The sequence below is a fragment of the Palaemon carinicauda genome, chromosome 19 (genome assembly GCF_036898095.1).
Source record: "Palaemon carinicauda isolate YSFRI2023 chromosome 19, ASM3689809v2, whole genome shotgun sequence".
Classification (NCBI taxonomy): domain Eukaryota; kingdom Metazoa; phylum Arthropoda; class Malacostraca; order Decapoda; family Palaemonidae; genus Palaemon; species Palaemon carinicauda.
The window spans coordinates 13,853,285-13,879,480 of NC_090743.1; the positions used below are offsets into that span (position 1 = coordinate 13,853,285).

Sequence of the window (26,196 nt, forward strand, 5' to 3'; positions counted from 1 at the left end):
ATAAACAAAACGCTAGACACGGTTACTCTTACTGCAACGTGAAACCGTGAACATTCTTTCTCTATCGTAACGATAGAGTGCAAGTTGAACGTTCTGAACGTCAACAACTGCAGAGACAAAACAAAACGTTAGTTCAGCTTTGAAAACAGTACGAGACTGTCAAAGAAAATCTTTCAAACTCTGTGGCGGAAATAGCATAATATGTTAACAGGTAAAACCGAAATGACGGGCTCAAAGTTTATTAACTTCGGTAAAAGACCGCCTACTATTAGGAAGGTCGAATATAAACAAATATAAAAATTAATTTTAATGAGTTTATAATAAAAGGAAGTTAATCGAAGAGGCCTATAAGAGGCGGAGAGATATAAAAAAAAATCTATAACTTTTGTTAAGCAAAATTAAGAAAGAGAGTCTATACTCTCTTAGACACCAACACTTCCGTCTAAGGGAAGGGTCGGCCATTGAAAAGTGAACGAGAGTTCATACTCTCTCGTCACCAAAATTAATCAAATTAATTCCAAAAGCTAACTAAGCTAATATAGAAGTTTCCAGTAAAGCGACAGCCGAAATCAAAGAGAAATACTTCACCAAAGTCGTGAAAATACTCCAAGAACATAAGCGTATCCCAGAACGTCTTGCCGGAAGCACGACAGAGGAATAATTGAGGAGGTGTCAACAAGAAGTACTTGAGTACCTGGCCACAGGTGGCGCTGGTAAATACACCCCCTTCTAGTATTGTGATAGCTGGCGTATCCCTCCATAGAATTCTGTCGGGCAACGGAGTTGACAGCTACATGATTATCGGGTAAGTTTAATATTGAAAAATATAATTCAATGTTGTAACCGTTCTCAAAATATTTCATTTTGATTGTTTATTACTTCTCTTGTGGTTTATTTATTTCCTCGTTTCCTTTCATCACTAGGCTATTTTTTCCTGTTGGACCCCTTGGGCTTATAGCATATTGCTTTTCCAACTTGGGTTATAGCTTGTTATAATAAAAGTAATGTGAAAGGAAAGAGCACAATGAATGCTATCTTTATAATAAGAAAGTCCAAGAGAAATATCTAGAAGGAAACAGGAAAGTTGACATTTGTTTTGTGGATCTTAAAAATGCATATGAGAGAGTACCAAGGAAAGTTTGCTTGTGTTTCATTGATTTTAAAGAGGTATATGACAGGGTAGCAAGACGATTAGTCTATTGGTGTTTGAGAAAGAAAAAACTACCGGAGAAGTTGGTAAGGTTAGTGAGGATGATGCATGAAGGGGAAAAACCACTGTACAGACAAACTATGAGGAGTCAGCTATTCCCAGTGGAGGTTGGCCTACAGCAGGTATCTGCCCAGATTTCATTTCTATTTCTTGTCATTATTGATACTTTTGTCTTCAGAATAATGGAGAATTGCGGGAACTGGTGTTTGCTGCTGATTTAGTCATCATAGCAGACAGAAAAATAATTGTAAGAAAGGTTTATAGCATGGAAAAGAACCCTAAAAAGAAAAATATTGAAGGTGAACAACGGAAAGACAGGGCTAATGATTAGTAGTAGAGAAGGACATGAAGTAAATATTCAGGTGGAAGATGGTACAGTGCTAAAACAGAACAATGAGTTTAACTATTTAGGATGGATAACACAAGGGAGGTACTGAGAGAGCACTGAAAAAGTATAATAAGCATGATGAAAATGGAGAGAAGTAATTAGACTTAAAATCAAGATTTACAAGACAGTTAACAAGCCCTTGGCATTATACAGGGTAGAAACTTGGCCACTTAGGAGGAATGAGGAGGGACTGCTCAAAAGAACCATGATGAGGATGTTGAGATGGATTACTAAATATCACTACTGGAAAGGAGGGAAGAGTTAAGATTTAAGAGGAATGTGTGGTATATGTAAAGTAAAGGATAAGGCTAGGGAAGTTTGTACGAGATACTATGGCCATGTAATAAGAAGGGAGAAGATGGAACCAATCAAGAGAACTAAGAATATGCCAGTGTTGGGTGGGAAGAGCATGGGGCATCAGCAGATAAGATTGGTGGATGTGGTGAGGAAGATCATTGGTGGGATGGGGTGGGACATGGGGAAGAAGATACAGTACAAGGAATAGAAATAGATGGAAAAAGTTGACTAAGCAGCTAATCTGCTCTACAGTGGGACTGATAGTGTCAAAAGAAGAAGAATATAAACCAGTGTTGTATGGGAAATAAGTCAATCTATTTCCTTGTCTATGAGTTAAAAGTTTGTATATCTATTCAAATTTCAAGAATACAACAGATAGATAAGGCCAATAACAAAGCTGTCAATAACTAGATACAAAATTCTACGTCCAATTAGAAGTCAAGAGGGCTAATCCCCTTTTCCAGTTCTCTTGGATGTAGCTTACACCTAATCATAAACACAATGGAATTCAATAAGTTAAGTCTTTCCCCCACTTCCTCTTTGATTTGATGTCACCATTCCCATCCAAGAACATAGGCTGCTTCCTCACTAGGTCTCGGTATTCATACTGGAAGTCCAGTTGGATCAGTTTTCCCTACAGATTCAACTCCAGTGTAAGATATATATCAACACACATGTTGGAGAATCAAGTAGCCTAGGCCAAAAGTCCTGTCTAAAGTTCATTTGGGGTATAAATCATTTGGCCGTTTTGGTAGTCATGGAAAGGAATTCAGAGGCAAGTTACACCTAATTACCTCTTCATGATACAGACTCTGAAGCCTGAACAAGCAAACTTGATAAAGCAGTACTCCAACTGTCTTGTCTAACTTTTGTACCAAATAGGTTATGTCTCCAATGATGATACTATCAAACTTCTCACAAACCACTCATGACTAATCTAGCTATATCTTCAATCCCCTGAATACATCATTTTGCCCTTGTGCTACTTTCTGTGTATAGTAGTGTAACTCTTGAAGTGAAAGAATGTTATGGTCATTTTTAGTGTCTTTTATCCATTCAGTTGTCCCTCATTGACCATTGCACCGCAGTAAACAATATCGAGCAACTGCTTAACAAGTGCTAATGTTACTGACACTGGCTATCAGTACTGTGGTATAACTATATCCTTTACAGATAGAAATTTGCCAGCTCTGTGTTTAGCCATGTACCTATCATGTAGTGTAAAGTATACTGTATGCTTAATGAAACTTTTCCAGGAACTAGAATAGGGAGTGGTGAGCTGTCCTCACAATCTTATCATGAAGTGCAAAGAACTTAAGGTCTCTGTATCACCCTTGTCTATGATAAGCTAATAATGGTATATCTAGATTTCTCCATACTTTGAAATATTCATTAGCATATCTTTTATTTTCTCATCTATGTACATTTGTTATTAGGTTTACATGTTACACTCCATATTCCTTAAGTGTGATAATCAACCTTATGTGTCTCAGGCTACCACACCCCAGTATAACATTATTAATACAGTCTATCTACCTATCTACCATAAGAGCAAAAGGGGATTTTTTCTTCTCTTAGCTCCTCCCGGCTTGACGAGGGATTATGCCAAGTTTGGTTGGTAGTGCTAAGGTAACACAGCCCACCATTCCCTTTTATCTACCACAATTGAAGCTTCATATGCTAAATCCCCTACTGCTGCAGTCACCAAGGCGACCGGCGGAAGCAACCGGCTATCGGATCTATATCACAATTGCTCGCCATTCCTATTTCTAACACGCTCTTTTGCCTCTCTCACATCTATCTTCCTTATAACCAAGAGCTTTCTTCACTCCATCCATCCACCCCAAAGCTTGGCCCATGAAGTACAAGAGGTAAAAAATAAACTGTTACGTCTACGGTAAATCTGACGTAATGCATTTGGATGGTTGAACGCGTCAGTAATTGTTCTGAAGCTTTGTAAAGAGACTACATGAATGCCATCAAAATATACCTGAGGTACTTGAAAAAGGCAATCAATGTGGAACTGAAGGAGTATACTGTGCTATATTGATGAACTGTGATGTATTATTTTATCCAGGCATCACCATACTCAAGAGTTGAAAGTTGAAATTCCAATGATTATTGCAGGAATAGGAAGTTATATGAAGTATTGGATGAAACCATAAAAATCCACTGATAAATTCTAACATCTTCAATGACCACCATAAAATTCTATTTTAAGTTTTGACCTGTAACAAGTACCGAGGCATTTTTCAAGTGTTAGACTGGAATAAGTTTAAATATTCTCATCCTTATCAGACATTCTTGTTACCTTCAACATAAAGGAGCTGGAAATTTTTTATTAAGATCATAGAGGAATGTGTAAATATACAGCATACTACATAAGGATCTTGTGTTTTAATGTACTGGTAGTTTAACTATAGCTTATATTAAAGTGCATTAATTACTTTCCATTACATTATAATAAATATGTTAATGTAATGACTTGTTCTCTTGAACCTAATATCACTCTGATATAGTTTTAAGTATGTGCCGGTGCATACAGGGAATACTCCTGAATCATGAAGGGTTAAGCATATATTTTTATTGTACTGTCGTTGCCGGACATTTTTGGTGCCTGAAGAGAAACTTTTTTTCATTTATGCAATTATGAAATAATTGAGAGTTACGAGAAGGATAAGTGAAATACAGTGAACATGCAAATGAACTAAGAAATTGCTGAGCAATTAATCACAATGCACCCACTGCACTCAATTCTGTCACTCCAAATAAAATGAACCCCATGACTTTCCCATACAACTATTAAACAAAAACTTGAAGAGAGCAAAATGAGATTATATTTAAAGTATGACTAATAGGCAGATATGCGAGAAATATTTAGCAAAAGGTAAGGAGGTGTATGTTGCGTTTCTGGATCTAGAGAAAGCGTATGATAGAGTTGATAGGGAAGCAATGTGAAGGAAGTTGAGAGTTGATGGGGGTAAGAGTAAGATTATGAGATGTACGAGAAGGGAAGGTGGTGTGAGGTTGAATGTCATGTTGAATGGAGAGTTACTTGAGGAGGTGGATCAGTTTAAGTACTTGGGGTCTATTGTTGCAGCAAATGGTGGAGTGGAAGCAGATGTACGTCAGAGAGTGAATGAAGGATGCAAAGTGTGGGGGCAGTTAAGGGAGTAGTAAAAAATAGAGGGTTGGGCATGAATGTAAAGAGAGTTCTGTATGAGAAAGTGATTGTACCAACTGTGATGTATGGATCGGAGTTGTGGGGAATGAAAGTGACGGAGACAGAAATTGTATGTGTTTGAGATGAAGTGTCTAAGGAGTATGGCTGGTGTATCTCGAGTAGATAGGGTTAGGAACGAAGTAGTGAGGGTGAGAACGGGTGTAAGAAATGAGTTAGCAGCTAGAGTGGATGTGAATGTGTTGAGGTGGTTTGGCCATGTTGAGAGAATGGAAAATGGCTGTCTGCTGAAGAAGGTGATGAATGCAAGAGTTGATGGGAGAAATACAAGAGGAAGGCCAAGGTTTGGGTGGATGGATGGAGTGAAGGAAGCTCTGGGTGATAGGAGGATAGATGTGAGAGACGCAAGAGAGCGTGCTAGAAATAGGAATAATGGCGAGCGATTGTGACACAGTTCCGGTAGGCCCTGCTGCTTCCTCCGGTGCCTTGGATGACCGCGGAGGTAGCAGCAGTATGGGATTCAGCGTTATGAAGCTTCATCTGTGGTGGATAACGGGGGAGGGTGGGCTGTGGCACCCTAGCAGTACCAGCTGAACTCGCTTGAGTCCCTTGTCAGGCTGGGAGGAACGTAGAGAGGAGAGGTCCCCATTTTTTGTTTCATTTGTTTGATGTCAGCTAACCCCTCAAATTGGGGGAAGTGCTTTGGTATATATATGTATGTATGTATGACTAATGGATTGTAAAGTAATAAATGGCACAATGGGCACCTTAAAATCATAATGATACTAATGATAACTATATGGACACTCAGTAGAGCGCAGACCTATGCCATGGCAGCTTGTTTCTCGACCTTGACCTTTGACCTTAAGATATACTAATTGGCGTGGATTTTCATACACTTAAATATGCACCAAGTTTGAAATCTCTGTGACAACGATGTCCAAAATTATGGTTGATTACGTGAATTGCACATTTTGCTTGTCCGTGAGCTTGACGTTCCAAAATTTAATCATTTCCAGTTTTTTACATAACAGTTAATCCCTGCAAGTTTCATTACTCTATAATTAAAACTGTGGCCAGGAAGCTGTTCACAAACAAACTCACAACTTCGTTGGCAGAGGTAATAATAACTAGAGGGGCATTTAGTAGAGTGCAGACCTCCACCACGGCAGCTTTTTTTTTTTTTACCATTTGCTTGACCTTGACCTTTTACCTTAAAATGTATTAATTGGAGGGAAAGACTGCTTGGAACTCCTAGTCAGTGCTGAGAGTTCCCAAAAAGCAGAGAAATCAAGCCCTTTCAGTTTGAATACCTGGCTCAAGGCTGAGCAGTAGCCTTTCACCACAGTGACTGATAGGGCCTTCTTGTTTCTTAGGAATACCAAAATGTTTGCAATCTGGGGAATAGGCTTTGAGTGGAACAATATTCACCCCTATGACACCCATCACAGAAGATTTTCCACTTTGCCTGGTAAACTCCTACTGAAAGGTGCTTTGCGGTTGGTCTGAAAAAGCCTTTCTTTCAGAGGAGACGCTGGGTAGTCTCCAGCCGTGAAGGAACAGGCAATGCACTGCGTCGTGGAATTTTCTTACGTGAGGTTGGTGTAGCAGGTTTGGCCATTCTGAAAGTTCTCTTGGTACTTCTGTGTGAAATTCCCGCACGTCTGAATTTTATTCCGCTGCTGGCCACTTTGGGGCTACTAGCGTTACTCTGACTCCATGGGATGTTCGGACTTTGTTCAATGTCTGACGAATCAGACAGAACAGTGGAAAAGCGTAAAAGTCTAGTCCGTTCCATGGGTGTTAGAATGCGTCTTCCATCACTGCAGCTTGGTCTGGGACTGGAGAGCAATATACTGGGAATTTGTGATTCAGAGACAGGGAATCCCACAAAGTTACAAGTCTCTTTGCCACTAGAGGTAGCAAAGACCATTCTGCACCAACTGTTGTCCCTCGACGGTTCAGATGGTCTGCAATGACGTTCCACTTACCAGGGATAAACCTCGCCGAGAGAGAGATTGCTTGGGACAGCGTCCACTTAATTATCTCTACTGCTAGATTGTAAAGCAGGAGCAAGACTGTGTGTCCTTGTTTGGAGATGTAGGTCACTGCCATGTTGTCCCTCATTAATACCACAAAGTGACCTCTCAGAGTCTTTGAGAAGTGGAGTAATGCTAGGTGAGCTGCTTTCATTTCCAGGAAATTTATGTGAAAGCCCTTATCCTCTTCTGACCATAGAGAGTTGCTCCTTTCCTAGGTGAACAAACCCACCCTTGGCAAGAAGCATATGTGAACAGAAGGAATTGTGGCCAGTGGAACCTGAAGGGGGGGGGGGGTTCCCAGTTACAGGTTCTCCTCGTTCAGCCACCAAAGCTCTTTTATCATCTCCTGAGGTATTTGCAGTCGGGTTGCAGGATGGTTCTTCAGAGACCACTGCAGCGAGCGCAGATGCATTCTCTCAAAAGGGATGAGTTCCCCAATGCAGAGAGATGGCCCAGTAGCTTCAACCAAGAGTGGGCAGGAAGGGGTTTCTCTTTCAGAAAAGTTGCTGCCAATATCTGAACTTCGAGATTCTGTCAACTGATAGAAAGGCTCTGGTTTGAACTGATTCTATGTCCATGTCCAGATACCTGATGAAATGCTTGGGGATGAGGTTGAACTTCTGCATATTCAGTTGGATCCTTAACTCCTAGCACAGATCTAGGAGTAGGTCTCTGTGTTTTAACAGGAGAGCTCAGGATTCTGCTACGAGAAGTCAGTCGTCCAGGAATCTCATGAGTCCAGGCTGAGACAAGGGCAACCATTTTGGTGAAGACCTGAGGGGCTGTTGATAGGCCGAAGCACAGCACCCTAAACAGAAAAATTTTGACTTGAAAGGTAAACTTTAGGTACTTCCTTGAGGCAGGATGGATGGGTACCTAAAAGTAGGCATCTTTCAGGTCTATGGTCAGAAGAAAGTTGTTTTTCCTGATGGCCTGGAAAACAGAGGCTGGGGGTCTCCATTTTGAAGTTTATTTATAGGATAGAAAGGTTCAAGTGGGAGAGGTCTATGACTGGTCTCCAAACCCCTGTCAGATTCTCTAAAAGGATTGATTGATTGATTAGGCATTTTCTGGCATCCTGACATCTAAGGTCATCGATGCCAACATAATTTTATATGAATAAAGAAATAAATACATGGTAATTAGATTTAAAATATTATAAAAGAAAAGATGTCTTTAAAAAAGTTAAATAGCTTTTAGAAGACCTGGTTCTGAAATAAATCTAAAAATAACGCTAGCATGGTACGACACGTTAAGAATCTTGGCAAGGATGAACCCGCCACCCTAACCTCAAACTTCAAACAGATATCTATTTCTTTTGGTACTATAAGTGGGCCATTCGATCAAAAAAAATGTCTCACTGTCAAGGGTACCAAACATTAATTGCAATATGGTTGATGGTGCCCAGTCATCAGAAACTCATGTGTCAACTAAGTGTGACCAATGCGGAGACAACAAAGATAAGTCTCCTACTTTTGGGGCATCGTATTATACCTCTAAAGAGATATAACATTTGTCATTTCTCTCATCTTATTTTCATCTAGACTATACCAATGCAGTTGCTAATTATTATAAAAGAAATTCTTAATGTTAGGTAAAAAATCATCAAAGAGGATGGGATACCTTCTTGGTAGCAACTCAGCTGCAGCATTCTTTGCCAGTAAATCTGCTTTTTCATTCCCAGACACACCTACATGAAATGGAACCCCAAAAATCAAACTGTTATACCTCTCAGCCCATTAATGAAGAGCTACCCTAAAATCTTTAAAACGTAAGGGTTACTGGAATTAAAAACTTCTAAAGCTTGTAGGACACTTCTTGCATATCTAAATAATGGTAAAATTGCCCTCATCTTTTAAAGCTATTTTTTCAATAACAGCTACTATGGCACATAGTTTGGCAATAAATATAGAAGATTCTAGAGGAAGTGCACCTCTACAATTAAAAGCACTACAGTACTATATATTCCAAATCAAACACCAGCCTCAGGTTTACAGCTATCAGTGTATATAAAAGTTGATTCCCTATGTTCTGCAACATGTTCCATAAAAAGACCTGGCTTTCAAGTTAGTCATGTTCTTTTTTATGCCAAGAAAATCTTTACAGAGATATCTGGCAATTTCCATGTTGGGGTTTATGATATCTTAAATGGAAGTACATTACTTCTAACCATATCAAGACTATCTACTAATTGTTTTACACGAAAACCATAAGGTTGAGGAGATTTTGGGTGGAACTAAAAATATCTACAATATCTTACTAGGTGTGCAGTCTGATAGGCTAAAGAATTAGGAAGTCTTTGCAACCTAAACCAATACCGAATAATAGAAGACTTTCGGTAAAAGTCTAATGGTAATCCTCCAGTGTCAACAAGGAGGCTTGGGATAAGCAAAGTTCTAAATGCTCCTGTTGCCAATCTGATACCAGTATGGTGTATCTAAAATCTTTATTTGGCTTGGGGTGGCTGAGGAGTATATTCCACACCCATACCAAATTTTCGAAAAATGATATTTTAATTATAAAATAAATTTTTGAATATACTTACCCGGTGAATATATACAGTATACTGTAGCTGCAACTCTGTTGCTCGACAGACAAAAAAACAGTAAAACTCGCCAGCGATCGCTATACAGGTTGCGGGTGTGCCCACCAGTGCCAACTGTCGGCCAGATACCATACTCGATGTAAACAAAGACTCAATTTCTTCTCATCCCACTGCGTCTCTATTGGGGAGGAAGGGAGGGTCATTTAATTTATATATTCACCGGGTAAGTATATTCAAAAATTTATTTTATAATTAAAATATTTTTAAATATTTAACTTAGCCGGTGAATATATATAGCTGATTCACACCCAGGGTGGTGGGTAGAGACCAGTTAAATATGTTTACATCGTTTAAGCTAAGAGTTTTTATTTCATTTTGGAAGTTATCAATATAACGAAAACAAAATAAATAGGTACCTGGTAAGGAAGTCGACTTAGACGATTACTCTGCCTTGTAAGTACGTCTTCCTTACGGAGCCTCGCGATCCTCTTAGGATGCTGACAGACCCCTAGGAGCTGAAGTATCAAGGGCTGCAACCCATACAACAGGACCTCATCAAACCCCTAATCTGGGCGCTCTCAAGAAATGACTTTGACCACCCGCCAAATCAACCAGGATGCGAAAGGCTTCTTAGCCTTCCGGACAACCCATAAAAAACAACATTAAAAACATTTCAAGAGACAGATTAAAAGGATATGGAATTAGGGAATTGTAGTGGTTGAGCCCTCACCCACTACTGCACTCGCTGCTACGAATGGTCCCAGTGTGTAGCAGTTCTCGTAAAGAGACTGGACATCTTTCAAGTAAAATGACGCGAACACTGACTTGCTTCTCCAATAGGTTGCGTCCATTATACTTTGCAGAGATCTATTTTGCTTAAAGGCCACGGAAGTTGCTACAGCTCTAACTTCGTGCGTCTTAACCTTAAGCAAAGCTCGGTCTTCCTCACTCAGATGTGAATGAGCTTCTCGTATTAACAATCTGATAAAGTATGACAAAGCATTCTTTGACATAGGCAAGGATGGTTTCTTAACTGAACACCATAAAGCTTCAGATTGGCCTCGTAAAGCTTTAGTACGCTTTAAATAGAACTTAAGAGCTCTAACAGGGCATAAGACTCTTTCTAGTTCATTGCCTACGATCTCCGATAAGCTGGGAATATCGAAAGATTTAGGCCAAGGCCGAGAAGGTAGCTCATTTTTGGCTAGAAAACCAAGTTGCAGCGAACAAGTAGCTTTTTCCGACGAAAATCCGATGTTCTTGCTGAAGGCATGAATCTCACTGACTCTTTTAGCCGAGGCTAAGCATACCAGGAAAAGAGTCTTAAGAGTGAGATCTTTCAGGGAGGCTGACTGTAAAGGCTCAAACCTGTCTGACATGAGGAATCTTAGTACCACGTCTAAATTCCACCCAGGCGTAGCCAAACGACGCTCCTTAGTGGTCTCAAAAGACTTAAGGAGGTCTTGCAGATCTTTATTGTTGGAAAGATCTAAGCCTCTATGCCGGAAGACCGATGCCAACATGCTTCTGTAGCCCTTGATAGTGGGAGCTGAAAGGGATCGTCCTTTTCTCAGGTATAAGAGAAAATCAGCTATTTGGGCTACAGAGGTACTGGTCGAGGATACAGAAACTGACTTGCACCAGTCTCGGAAGACTTCCCACTTCGATTGGTAGACTCTAATGGTAGACGCTCTCCTTGCTCTAGCAATCGCACTGGCTGCCTCCTTCGAAAAGCCTCTGTCTCTCGAGAGTCTTTCGATAGTCTGAAGGCAGTCAGACGAAGAGCGTGGAGGCTTTGGTGTACCTTCTTTACGTGCGGCTGACGTAGAAGGTCTACTCTTAGAGGCAGACTTCTGGGAACGTCTACTAACCATCGAAGTACCTCGGTGAACCATTCTCTCGCGGGCCAGAGGGGAGCAACTAACGTCAACCTTGTCCCTTCGTGAGATGCGAACTTCTGCAGTACCTTGTTGACAATCTTGAACGGTGGGAATGCGTAGAGATCCAGATGTGACCAATCTAGGAGGAAGGCATCTATATGTATTGCTGCTGGGTCCGGGACTGGAGAGCAATAGATTGGAAGCCTCTTGGTCAGCGAGGTTGCAAAGAGATCTATGGTTGGTTGACCCCAAGTGGCCCAAAGTCTCTTGCACACACCCTTGTGGAGGGTCCATTCTGTTGGAATTACTTGCCCTTTCCGACTGAGACAATCTGCTATGACGTTCAAGTCGCCCTGGATGAACCTCGTTACTAGGGAGATGTCTCGATCTTTTGACCAGATGAGCAGGTCCCTTGCGATCTCGTACAACGTCAGTGAGTGGGTACCTCCTTGTTTGGAGATGTACGCCAAGGCCGTGGTGTTGTCCGAGTTTACTTCCACCACTTTGCCTCGAAGGAGATACTCGAAGCTTTTCAAGGCCAGATGAACTGCCAACAGCTCCTTGCAGTTGATATGCATGCTCCTCTGACTCGTGTTCCACAGACCTGAGCATTCCCGACCGTCCAGCGTCGCGCCCCAGCCCAAGTCCGATGCGTCCGAGAAGAGAACGTGGTTGGGTAACTGAACAGCCAGGGGAAGACCCTCTCTTAGGTTGATATTGTCCTTCCACCAAGTCAGACAAGACTTCATCTTTCCGGAAATCGGGATCGAGACCGCCTCTAGCGTCTTGTCCTTTTTCCAGTGGAAAGCCAGATGGAATTGAAGAGGACGGAGGTGTAGTCTTCCTAGTGATACAAATTGCTCCAGGGATGACAGCGTCCCTACCAGACTCATCCACAGCCTGACTGAGCAGCGTTCTTTCTTCAGCATCTTCTGGATGGAAAACAGGGCTTGATCTATTCTGGGGGCCGACGGAAAAGCCCGAAAAGCTTGACTGTGAATCTCCATCCCTAAATACAGAATAGTTTGGGATGGGACCAGCTGCGACTTTTCCAAATTGACTAGGAGTCCCAATTCCTTGGTCAGATCTAGAGTCCACTTGAGATCCTTCAGACAGCGACGACTGGAAGAGGCTCTGAGAAGCCAGACTTCCAAATAAAGGGAGGCTCGGATGTCCGATAAGTGGAGGAATTTGGCCACATTCCTCATCAACCTCGTAAATACGAGAGGAGCTGTGCTTAGGCCAAAGCACAGGGCCCGAAACTGGTAGACCACATCTTCGAAGACGAATCTCAGAAAAGGTTGGGAGTCTGAGTGAATGGGGATGTGGAAGTAGGCGTCCCTTAGGTCTAGCGAGACCATCCAGTCTTCCTTTCTGACCGCTGCTAAGACTGACTTTGTGGTCTCCATGGAAAACTTCGTCTTTGTGACAAAGACATTCAGAGCACTGACGTCTAGCACCGGTCTCCACCCTCCTGTCTTCTTTGATACTAGGAAGAGACGGTTGTAAAACCCCGGTGATTGAAGGTCCGAGACTTTGACCACCGCTCTCTTCTCTAGCAAAAGAGACACTTCCAGTTTCAGGGCTTATCTCTTTTCTACCTCTCTGTACCTGGGAGAGAGATCGATGGGGGACGTCACTAGAGGGGGTTTGCGTACAAAAGGGATCTTGTACCCCTCTCTGAGTAACTTCACAGATTGTTGATCTGCGCCTCTCTTCTCCCAGGCTTGCCAGAAGTTCTTGAGTCTGGCTCCTACTGCTGTCTGAAGTTGCGGGCAGTCAGACTCTGCCCTTAGAGGACTTGGATCCTTTCCTCTTCCCTCGCTTCCCTTCGGCACGAGCACCTCCTCTGCTGGAGGCTCTGCCACGAAAGGGCGGAATAAAGCGAGACGCTGGAGTGTCTAACCTCGGTCTAGCAGACAATGTAGGCAAAGGGGGAGCTTTGCGAGCCGAGGACGCAACTAGATCGTGGGTGTCCTTCTGAACTAAAGATAGGGCAATTTCCTTTACCAAGACTTCAGGAAACAGGCACTTGGAAAGGGGAGCAAAGAGTAGCTCGGATCTTTAATATGGCGTCACTCCAGCAGACAGGAAAGAACATAGAGACTCTCGCTTCTTCAGGACTCCGGACGTGAATGAGGCGGCTAGCTCGTTGGACCCATCACGGACGGCCTTGTCCATGCAGGACATAATGAGCAAGGAAACGTCCTTATCTGCAGAAGAGATCTTCCTGCTCAGGGCTCCTAGGCACCAGTCTAGGAAGTTAAAGACTTCGAAAGCCCTAAAAATCCCTTTAAGAAGGTGGTCCAGGTCCGATGGTGACCAACAAATCTTCGAGCGTCTCATGGCAAGGCGGCGGGGAGAGTCTACAAGACTTGAGAAGTCGCCCTGGGCAGAGGCAGGAACTCCCAAGCCGAGAACTTCTCCCGTGGCATACCAGACGCTCGATCTAGACGAGAGTTTAGATGGGGGAAAGGCAAATGCTGTCTTTCCTAAACTCTTCTTAGTCTCTGACCAGTCTCCCAACAGCCGCAAAGCTCTCTTGGATGAACGAGAGAGAACGAGTCTAGTAAAGGCAGGTGTGGTAGCAGGCACGCCTAACACAAACTCTGACGGCGGCGAACGAGGAGCCACAGAAACAAAGTGGTCAGGGAACAACTCCTTAAATACAGCCATGACTTTTCTAAAGTCCAATGATGGTTGAGTTGCCTTAGGTTCGTCAAGTTCTGAAGGTTGATCCTCTTGCGGTTCAGCAACGTCCTCATCTGATAGTTCCTCATCCGAAAACTGATGAGGAAACGGCAACGGAGTGGGCAACGTTTGGCTCGCTGAGTCCGGTCGCACTGGTGCATGCGTGACGGATCCGGACGCAAAGTCATGGAACTGCTGCACAGTCTGTGAACTGTCAACAACCATGGGTGCGCGAGGACGCACAGCGTCCACCCGAGACTGTTTAGACCGTCTGGGTTGTGCAGTCAACACCATACCGGGTTGCGGAGGTTGACGCACCGCGTCAAAACAAGTCACCTCTGATGGTTGTTGAACGTCCTGAACGTCAACAACCACCTCCGTGCGTCGCCTAACGTCAACGTGCGGCTGGCAAACCACACTGGGTCGCATCGGTGGGGGTACAACCTCAACTGGTAGACGCGAGAAAGTAACCTCAGCGTCAACAGGACGCACAACAGACCGCTTGGATGGTTGTTGGCCAGAAGGTTCAGCAGCAACCTTCTCCGCATTGAAGTCCTCCATCAAGGACGCAAGCTTGGACTGCATGTCCTGTAGCAATACTGTACCCATTTAGGGTCTACGGCAGCAGGTGCGGCAACAGACGGGGTGAGCGACTGAGGCGGTACCGCTTTGCCTCTCTTAGGCGGCGAGCAGTCATCAGATGACGGCAACGAGTCCGAACTGACTCAGTGGCTACAACCGGGACGTTGGACTTGTCCTGAAGGGACCGACTTACGCTTCAAAGGTCGTGAGACCTTGGTCCAAAGTTTCTTACGAGAAACACCTTCGGACGACGAGGTAAAAACGGGCTCTCTCGTCTTACGTTGGTAGGGGCGATCTTGGGGAGATACGCCTGATACCATAGAGGGAACGTCTGTTCGCTGATCAAAGCCTCTCGAACCCATGCGTCGTACGACATTGCTTCTCCCCTGGGCTTGGGAGCTTGCAAGAGGTCCCGGACTAGGAGGACGACAGGCACGAACAGACGAACCCTCAAGCGCAACACTGTTCACAACACTTTGAGAAACACTAGGCACTTTATCACTTCCCGCGGCACTTTGGCACTTTAGTTCCTTAACATCCGCCATGAGTTGATTGCGGTCACTAGCAAGGGACTCAACTCTCTCCCCCAAGGCATGGATAGCACGCTTCATGTCAGCCATCGATGGTTCCTGAGTGCTAGGAGGGGGGTTAGGAACAACCACTACAGGGGAAGGATTAGGTTGAGGGGCATGAGGAGAGGAAAAATCTACCGACCTAGAAGAACTTCTCCTTACCCTATCTCTCTCTAGTCTGCGTGTATACTTCTCAAATTCGATAAAATCGAATTCCGAAAGGCCCACGCATTCCTCACACCGATCTTCCAATTGACAGGTTTTACCCCGACAATTGGAACAAACAGTGTGAGGGTCGAGAGAAGCCTTTGGAAGACGCCTATGACAGTCCCTAGCATTGCATTTTCTAAACTTGGGAACTTGTGAAAGGTCAGCCATTTTGAATTGGTCAAGGGAAAATTCCAAAAAACGATCTAAGTCATCAACAATGAATCCGATACAAAAAAGAGTTCAAGGATTTATTTGAAGAAAAACCCTGTACTGCGAAAGCTCATAACCAAATTAAAGTACTTCACCAAATATGATGGGAAAAACTCCAGGTTTCAACAGCGAGTAAAGTACGTCTTGTCGACACGTCGACAGAGAAGAAATTGAGTCTTTGTTTACATCGAGTATGGTATCTGGCCGACAGTTGGCGCTGGTGGGCACACCCGCAACCTGTATAGCGATCGCTGGCGAGTTTTACTGTTTTTTTGTCTGTCGAGCAACAGAGTTGCAGCTATATATATTCACCGGCTAAGTTAAATATTTAAAAACTTAAAGACTTGTATAACTTTAAAATAGTTTTGCGGTCTAGCCCATGGTGTATGGAACAAAACTTTTAAAAGCCTCAGAGCATCAAGACATTTAACTTTTAATACTTTCAAGTGAGAAACCCATACCAGCGTGCAATCAAATATCAATCCTAAAAACCTAGCTTCACTTACGCATGGGATCCGCTGACCTTTGATATACATATCAGGTTCTAGAGGTATTCCCCGAATACAGCACAAATGGACAGCTACAGTCTTGTTTGTTTGAAAACTTAAATCCCCTCATATCAGCCCACTGAATAATTTTATTAATTGAAAGTTGTAGTTTTCTCTCAACCATTGCCTTTCTAGTTTCAGCAAATGATATGGAGAGATCAACTACAAATAATGTTGAGAAAATATCTTGGGAAATAACAGAGGATATCCTATTAATGGCTAGTGCAAATAGGGTTACATTTTGCACACTACCCTGGGAAACTCCTCCTCTCTGGCATTTCCTCTCTGATAGTTTCCCCATTCTCACTAGAGAAAATCTGTAAAACAAATGATTGAATGAACAATGGTTGCTCTCCTATTAGTCCCAATTTATGAATGGTTTTAAGTATTACATATCTCCATGCAGTATCATAAACCTTTTCAAGGTCAAAAAAGACTTACATGGTGTTGTTTGGAAGCAAAGGCTTCACAAATGGAGGACTCAAGTCGTATTTACATATCAGTCGTTGAGTGCATTTTTCTAAATACACACTGGATAGGTGATAAAATACCCTTCTTTTCCAGGTACCAACCACATCAGTCTTGCATTGACCATCTTCATGATCTTACATAAACAAGACGTCAGTGCAATTGATCGATAGTTTGCTACTAAAAATTTATCGTTACTGGGTTTTAAAATGGCTAGTTCCCAAAAACTTGAATAACTATGATCATGCCATATTCTGTTAATAATGCTTAAAATAAATTACTTAGTATTAACAGGTAGATGTTTAATCATTGCACATGGAATTCCATTAGGTTTAGGGGCTGTATCATTACAAGTAGCAAGTGTGAAATCAAATTTCATTTCAGTAAAAGGAGTACTGTAAGATTCCTCCTTTTCTGATGTAAAATTTAGCATTTTCTCTTCTTAAATGCATCTATACTGGTAACCAGATGTTTCACACTTGCATGACACATTGGAGAAATTATCAGCCAAGGCAGGCAATCTGCTAAAATAAATGGTTCAAGTTCATATTGTACAATATTACCTCTGGGTGATAAAATATTTACAAAATTATGGCCGTCGTCATTCGGGACTGGAGCCTCAATGGGTTCCTGACACAACTTAAATGGGGGATAACGTTCGCTGCAGTATTGATCTTACGTTTCTTATCATTGCTGATAGAAAACAAAGAAGGGAACGATCTCTCTTAGATCGTTTCTTGTAGTGAAGGATATCTCTACCACTGGGAGGACAACCAATCCCTACAGTACTCACATGGTAATTCCACAGAACATCTTTTACCACTAAAAGAAGAACAAACCGGGTGTGGATCTACATCTACCGCCTCAAACATACCACAGGGGTGACCATCTCGCCCAGGGCAAGAATGCACGAAATTCAAGGCAATCGTTGTAGGACACACTAGTAATCTCACCAATAATGAAAGAACTCAAGTGACAGTAAACATCAGACACAAGCACTAAGCACTATAAGGGTACGGTGAGGACGATGCAGATGTCTGATCACAGAGAGAGGAAGTGAGCACGTCTGCCCTTCTTCGTGACCAGGAGTGTTGTAGGAAAGCGCTTTGGAGAAACATTATATGTAATGCGCGGCAGTTACCTAGCAACGAAGCATGATGTAATCAAACCAATTTTCTTTTGATTATCTGGGCGTAGAAAACAAAACTAGGAATAACCCACATACAGTAAATGACTCGTAAGTTTTTTATCCGCATAGGAATAAAAGTAAAATTACAATGAGCCTATCTAAGAATTTAAACCTAATTATTTGGAATCAAAAATATTTTTTCTATTTCAAAAGTTATCCTTCTAATATTATACAGATAATGCCTTCAACCCTTGTAAATTTATAAGATTTACCAAATACAGTATTGCATTAATTTGCAAAATAAGACATTAAATGTAAAAGTTCCAAAAACTATTGTCACAGAAACACACATCTTCAAATTTACCTACCAAGACAAAATTAGAAAAAGGATCTAAACATGTTATCAAAGTCCTAAAAAATAATCACGAATGTCAGACCTTGAAAAATGTGATAACATCAAAACTAACCGGTTCCCTATATATTCACATGTGCAGTATAAAGATGTTGACAGAATAGTAATATAAATATTTACTTATTCTGGTATGACCAAAAGAATACAAAGAAACAATAGTACAAGATTTCCCAAAAGACAACACAAACATGAGAAACTATATATAAAAAGGGATTTTGACGAAGGAAAAATCTATTTCTGGGGAGAGACCTGTGACGGCCGGTGAAAAGAGTCCTTCTTTACACTTTTCTGATATAAATCTTCCAAATATACCAGAGAAAGATAAAAGCATGGAATGCAGAGGTTACTACCCTCGCGCGAGCACCTTGTGGGTGTCGTGTACAATAAATAACCTACCTGTTTTTTTTTACACATTCTCCTATTATAGCTATTTTATTATAATACAAGCAAGATTCATTAATGATACGTCAATAAATAACCTACCTGTTTTCTATCCACTCGTATTTTTCAGCTATTTCATTGTAATACAATATAAGCAAGACTCCTTGCTGTTAAATTGTAGGCTACGTGTATGTACGTACAGTTTACAGTACAGTACTTATATATTATGGGTGTTAGTAACTAAAGCACCTAACACAATCGCATGCACACAATATTTATGAATTACGGTTATGTAAAAGCACAGAGAGAGGGAGAGAGGGAGAGAGGGAGAGAGGGAGAGAGGGGGAGAGGGGGAGAGGGGGAGAGGGGGGAGGGGGGGAGGGGGGGGAGGGGGGGAGGGGGGGAGGGGGGGAGGGGGGGAGGGGGGGAGAGAGAGAGAGAGAGAGAGAGAGAGAGAGAGAGAGAGAGAGAGAGAGAGAGAGAGAGAGAGAGTGTTAACTTGAAACTTCCCTCTAGTAAAGATTTAAAACAAATGGATTTCAAACCTACCTTTAATTTTCAACTGAGCTGCTGCTTTTAGAAGACCATGAAGCTCGTTTGATTTAACAAGAGTTTCTCCTTTATACATGTAGTTTATCAAACCCCGTAATTCTTGAATTGAAATGTCACGAAGAACAATGACAGGGTTCATTTGAGTTACGTTTCTGAATATCTCTTCAAAACTCTCACTGAAAAAGAAATTTAAATGTGTTATTTTCTAGAAAAATCTAGTCCCCTACTATAGAAAAAAAAAATATGAAAATCTAAAAATAAAACTGTACTTTGTAAATTGTGGGAAATTTCCATTTTATCTGTTCCACAGATGGTACTGTACATTAAAGGGCAAAATGTAGCCAGTGATGAATGTTCTTTTAAGCAGCCTTAAAGGCGCCAGTCTAATTTCTTTGCAATCTTTTATTTTCTGTCTATATCCCCTTCTAAGTAGGGGATGTATGGATCAGATATTTACAGTTAGGCAGATATGTGGGAAATAGTTAGCAAAAGATAAAGAAATATATCTTGCATTTATGGATCTGAAGAAACAATGAAAAAAATCTCCTTTTGTTTTTTGTTCATGTTGGCTACCTCCTAAAATAGGGAAGTGCCATGGTAGATGGATATTCTTTTCTATTTTCACAATGTGACTGAAGTCTGAAGAAACTAATTTGAATGAATAATATATATATGACTGAAGTCTGGTTAAACTAATTTGAATGAATAATAATAAATATATAATGATAATAAATAATCAATAAATATTATATAATCAGCATCATACAAATAATATTGTAATAATGATATTGATAGTATAAATTAACTTGTAAAGCTACAATAATACTATGTTCATGAATTTCCAAGGTATCTAAACAAAGCAAAAAAATTTCATTAAAAATAATTTTTTTCATGCAAACCTACAACACAAAGACACCCTTCGACATACCAAATGAGGCCTTTAGTTTACCAAAGTGGGCTGTAAGTTTGGTGAAACAAGTCACACATCCACTCAATAGAGGTGAAATAAGATCAAATTTCATGTGCTTTGGCCGACTAAAAAGAAAAATATTGTCTCTAAGGTTTATGGCAAAGTGCTTGCAAAGACAGAGCATTATACGGACAGAGGATGCGTCACAAAAGCATTTCTCCATTGATGGCAAAGTATTAATGAAAAAGTACTTAACCTCTCATAGAATTACCGAGTTGAAACTGGGGGAACAAAAGGAGAAAGTTTAAGGCTGGTAAGGGATGGTTGATAATAGCCTTTCTTTAAATCACAGACACAAGAACTTAAGGCTCTTGCAGATGACAAAGCAGCATCATCCTCTATGAACTCCTAAAAAAAACTCTAGGATAAGACAGGCTAACTTCCAAAATTTTCAGTGGTGATGAAATGGGCTTGTCCAGGAAAAAGATAAACAATTGTAACTTAATCCATATGAATGCCAAACACGGTCTCTAGGTTCAAAAGCCAAGAAAGATCATCTCATTCTGGTTTTGTGTGGCAATGCAAAAAGTTACCTAATCATACCTGGCCTCTTCTACTGAGTAAACAATGTGGCTAACAGGTAGATTTCAGGTGAGCACCACAGGTCAAGAAACCTTTCTGCTATGCAATGATGTAAGGACTATTCTGGCCCTACAACCTATCTCGGGCAACTAAAGTATATCTGCTAGTACATTCCTCGTCCCTAGAATGTATATGATTTGCTGCCCAAAATTTGCATCCTATCTGTCGACCTGCAAAGAAGTAGGGAAACCGTGCCTCCTTGGGCATTGTGGTAAGCTACTACGGTAGTGTTATTACACATCAACATTAATGAGTACCTCCTCAAAACATTCTTAAAATTCTTGTTGTAACTCCATATTTTCATGCAGAGGTACTACTTCTGCTGACTACACACTTGATACTATCATGTTGGCCAGGTAATAGCCCTACCTCTCCTTCAACACATCTTAGAACAGATGCATGTTTGAAAGCGGGGAGTTAAGAGAGACTCGCCTGGTGAGGTTTTCTTTGTCTAGTCACCATGTAAAACCAACCCATATTTCCTGTCCCAATGGAACAGGATAGAACAGGGAATATCTGGAACCCGACAAGTTATCCTCCAAAAGGATCAAGCTTCTCCAACGAGGAAAGCCAAGGAGACTTTTCCAACATCAAGCTGTAAGTACTGTCTTGGAGAGAATGGTCCCGTTACCTCTCCTAAGCTGGATAATCGCACATTATCCAACTTTAATGACAAACTCCAGCTCATGCTGAATCAATCTTACTAATTAAAGGACAATAGTCAGTTGTGAACATTGGACAGCGATTTTTAGATATCATACCGTTTTAAATATCTCTACCACTAGAGAGTTACTGGGTCCTTTGACTGATTAAACAGTACTACATTGGATCCTTCTCTCTGGTTAAGGCTCATTTTGTCTCTGCCTACTCACACACCGAATAGTCTGGCCTATTCTTTACATATTCTCCTCTGTCCTCATACACCTGACAACACCGAGATTACAAAACAAATTTTTCCTCACAAGGGTTAACTACTGCACTGTAATTGTTCAGTGGCTACTTTTCTCTTTGTAAGGGTAGGATAGAGACTTTAGCTAAAGTAAGCAGCGCTTCTAGGAGAAAGACACTCCAAAATCAAACCACTGTTCTCTAGTCTTGGGTAGTGCCATAGCCTCTATACCATGGCCTTCCACAGTCTTGGATTAGAGTTCTCTTGCTTGAGGGTACACTTGGGCATGCTGTTCCATCTTATCTATCTTCCTCCCTGTATTTTTTTTTTTTTTTAAGTTTTTATAGTTTATATATGAAAGATCTGATTTAATGTTGTTACCATTCTTAGTATATTTCATTTTGGTTGTTTATTACCTCTCTTGTTTCCTTATTTCCTTTCCTCACTGGGATATTTTTTCCTGTTGGAGCCCTTGGGCTTATAGCATCTTACTTTTCCAAATAGGGTTGTGGCTTAGCTTGTAATAATAATAATAATAATAATAATAATAATAATAATAATAATAATAATAATAATAATAATAATAATTATCAACATGAAAGAAATGGATTTATTTGGAGTTTTAAAAAAGCATTCTAGCAAAAGGAATAAAAACAATATTTTTCAAGCTCCTAAAATTCAAAGAGTTCTGTCTTTTATAAAAACTGACATTTAGACTGCACCACTGCAGATAAACCTAGAGGTATTTCTATACACCTTTAGGGTCTTTGAAAATAATAAAAATGTTTCGACAACAAATTGTGCCATGAAAGTGTTAGCAAATACAAATGGGGGAAAAAAATTAATAAATGTTGAAAACTCAAGCCAATTTACAGTACTTTCAAACTACTGTACTATATACATCAAGTACTGAGAGTCAGATGCTTAACAAGACCACCAAGTTACAACCTCAACTATCAGAAGGCTGGCCCAAAATGTGCGCTTTCAATTAAACCCTTATACAATATCAATATTGCAGCACATTGAAAATTTAAATAACCTGAAAATGTTGAAGGGTCTTACAAAATTTACTTCAAGGATTTGTTTCCAATATGTGATACAGTGGGTTAGAAATGGACAATAACAAAAAAATATGTTTGACTGTAAGTCATTTTAAATATATGAATTCTGGGATTGGGTCATGTGGGTTATTCATTAAATATCTAAGAAGTTAATGAGTGCAACCGATTCAAAGACAGAACATTACTTCAATGTGGCGTTCTTTTATAAATAAAGAATATCACAAGCCAACCCATCAACAATAAAGGGATGGAAGTCTGGGGAAACATGTGTGTAAATAACTAACCTCACATCTAACTATATACTGCACTACTGTAACTAAAAAATCCACCGTACAAACCTAAATAATGATGATCCCATTAACAGCATTGATACAATATTAAGGCTTATATTTGTGTCCAAATTGCCATATGCTTTTAGATGAACTTTATTACTTATTCATACTTAAATATATAAAAAGTACAACACTGGCTAAAATATACCTGCAGGAAGCCAGTACCAAACGATGTGCTTGAACAAACTGGCCTTCAGCAACCAGCGTGCAGTCAGTAAGCTGGTTGTTACGTAATAGGCGATCACATATTGACAAAAACCTGGACTCTGTGATGTTTGTTTTCAGGTGAAAGCGACTGGATTTTCTATTACTGGAAGAAAAAATGCCAATAACTATAACATTTAGTAATCAATTCAAGATTTCTTCTAAAATGTACTGTACTTTTAAATCAAAATCTATTGGGATATAGTTGTAATACACTACCATGAATGCAAATTCTCCATTATACTTTACAAAACAGTAGTACAGTACTCCACATGTGTGATGAATTAATTTCTACACAAATCATGTAAGGTTAATTCACTTCATATAGCAAACATAAAAGAAGAGTACTGTAAATACTACTGTATAGTACTGGCATAAGCAAGATTAATACAAATATAACTTGAACAGTACCTAGTTAATAATAAAAAAAGTAATTAAGAAAATTTTTTTAAGATAAAATTAAGTGGCAGCTAATTCAATGACGCACTCACTTTCTCTTTGTATATAAAAACAAAAACATTCAACTTGCTAATTTTTTTTATTGAAAAATAATTCTAATAAAATTAATTATATCAATTCTCACCTGAGGTTCATCTATAAATTAAAAAAAAAAAAATTCCCATTTTTTCACACTTACATTCCCTCACCCCTTAGTATACAACCACCGAGTATATGGCGCTTTATGGCAAGTAGCATGGCATGGGTACGAATTCAATATTGATATAATTCTATTATCAAAATTCCATTTATTTCTATGAAGCTAACCTGAGGTTCAACCAGCTGAATCGTACACTGAAGGTGGAAGATAGGTAAGGGAAAAGGTAAACCAGGCAAGCAACCTAACCTAAAATGACAAATTCAGAGATAATTTGTATTTTTCCTAACGATACAAACCTATAGCTATTTATTAGGGGTACAGTCATAACTCTCTTCATGAAAGAATCTCCTTACGAAATTTTCATGCTGCAAAATGAGATGCAAATATTTTCATGACTCACTTTGCTAAAAATGTTTCACGTTAAGAAAAAACTTTTGCTAGCCAGGCCAGAATAAAATAGTCACCCATATAAAAAGTTAAGAAAATGGGTTACACAATAGAAAATGCAGCTGTAGTCTTAGTAGGGGTAACTATACTAGTACAGTACATATATTATTGTATATTTTGTATATGTATAGTATTGTACTGTATGTACAGTATTGTATTATTTTCCATTTATTATTACATTATGTTCTAATAACTAGTTAATTTAAATGTATTAACAGTTAGTTTTGGTATATTGAACGGTTCAAATGTATTTTGCTGTACAATATTTCATTGTGATTATACTGTAGGTTTATTATAAGATTTCATGTGGTGTTTTGTAGGGTTTGGAACGAATTAGCCAATTTACATGTAAAATGTGACTAACAACAGGAAAAAATAAAGTTACGAATGCCACTCTAGAATTAATTAATTTTGTGTTGTCAGGCATTACTGTATTACTTTCGGCAGAGCTGAAAGGACGAGCGATTAAAATTTAGCGAGGGTTAACTAACCATCCCGCTACTTAGCGGGAGGGGGAGGGGGTAGTTAGCTACCTCTCCCACTCACACACCTGTGAATGAGCTCAATTTGCCTGGAGGTAGGACTTCAAGGAAGATAGGGTTGGCAAGTAAGTTTGTATTAATAGTGCTATTTAAGGGTTTGTATCGTTAGGAAAAATAAAAATTATCTCCAAATTTGTTACTTGTTCTGTAACTGGAATACAAAGCTACGCTATTCATTATGGGTGACTCGCAAATTAGAAGGGTGGACGTCCCTGCCAAAATGGTTTTTTGGCTACCCAGGGGCTCTTTATTTTAAATAGGTAGTTACCAAAAATAAGGAGCCCCTACATCTCGCTAAACCTTGCTACGCAAGGTCTGCGGCCTACGCAAGTTGTGTGCTGAGATAAGCAATGCGACTGTCAAGGTAAAAGTTATTCAGAGTCTTTACAGGAAAAACTGTTGTAACCAAGACTTTCCCAATACCACCTTGTCAGGGTATGGGGACACAACAGTATTGACATAATACAGTACTGGTACATAAAGAAGCATGGTTTAGCAGCAGTGGTTTGAGGTCACCTTGTGCAGAAAACCCAGGCTCCTGCTTTCCCCCAAGAGAGGGGAGGATGAAGAAAAGAATAAGAGCCAGTCATACCTTTTCATTAACCCAGACTAAAAATGGGTAACAGTGCCCTCAACCTTCTGCTACTTGTCCAATGAAGAGCTCGAGGTATTATACCAGCTGTTGTGCAGCCACCACAGAGCTGATAGAGAACATATCGAGCCTCTTGTGGGTCACGTCTTGCAGGTAGTAGGCTGTGAACGTATTTTTATGTTTCCACACCCCAGACTGACCTTTAGCAGCAGCAGTCCTCTGAAGAGGAGTCTCTATGAGTGAGGTGAGGATAAAGAGCGGCAACGACCATTCACCATCCGAGCCAAAAGCAAAGTGAGCTCATTCACAGGTGTGTGAGTGGGAGAGTAGCTAACTACCCTAACCCCCGCTAACTAGCGGGATGGGTAGTTAACCCTCACTAAATCTTAATGGCTCGTCCTTTCAGCTTCGCCGAAAGGTTTGTATTCCAGTTACGAAACAAACTGTTCCCCAACAACCTGAAAAGGTACCTGCTGATGAAATTTTGAGATGACAGCATCACGACTTCTCAAACCCTGTTGACCCACTGGTTGAGAACGTTTTGAGTAAGGAGTTTCACCATCCTGGCACCTGAGAAAAGGAAGGCAGACATTGCTTTCTTCTTCTGGCCACTTGAAAAGTCTTCAGTCCTGAGGAGGTATCCAACCAATCCCAACCAGTAGTCCAACAATGAAGCGGCTT

General features: G+C 40.5%; 1 protein-coding gene across 2 annotated transcripts in view; it reads right to left on the minus strand.

Moving 5' to 3' along the window:
* LOC137658448 (uncharacterized) overlaps positions 1–26,196 on the minus strand; it is a 413,371-nt gene that overhangs the window by 362,115 nt on the left and 25,060 nt on the right. For both annotated transcript variants that reach the window (XM_068393174.1, XM_068393173.1), the window contains exons 4-5: positions 23,281–23,442; positions 19,296–19,474 (exon numbers count right to left, since the gene is read on the minus strand). In XM_068393174.1, the coding sequence (XP_068249275.1) occupies positions 19,296–19,474; positions 23,281–23,442 (341 nt within the window). The remainder of the gene's footprint in view (positions 1–19,295; positions 19,475–23,280; positions 23,443–26,196) is intronic.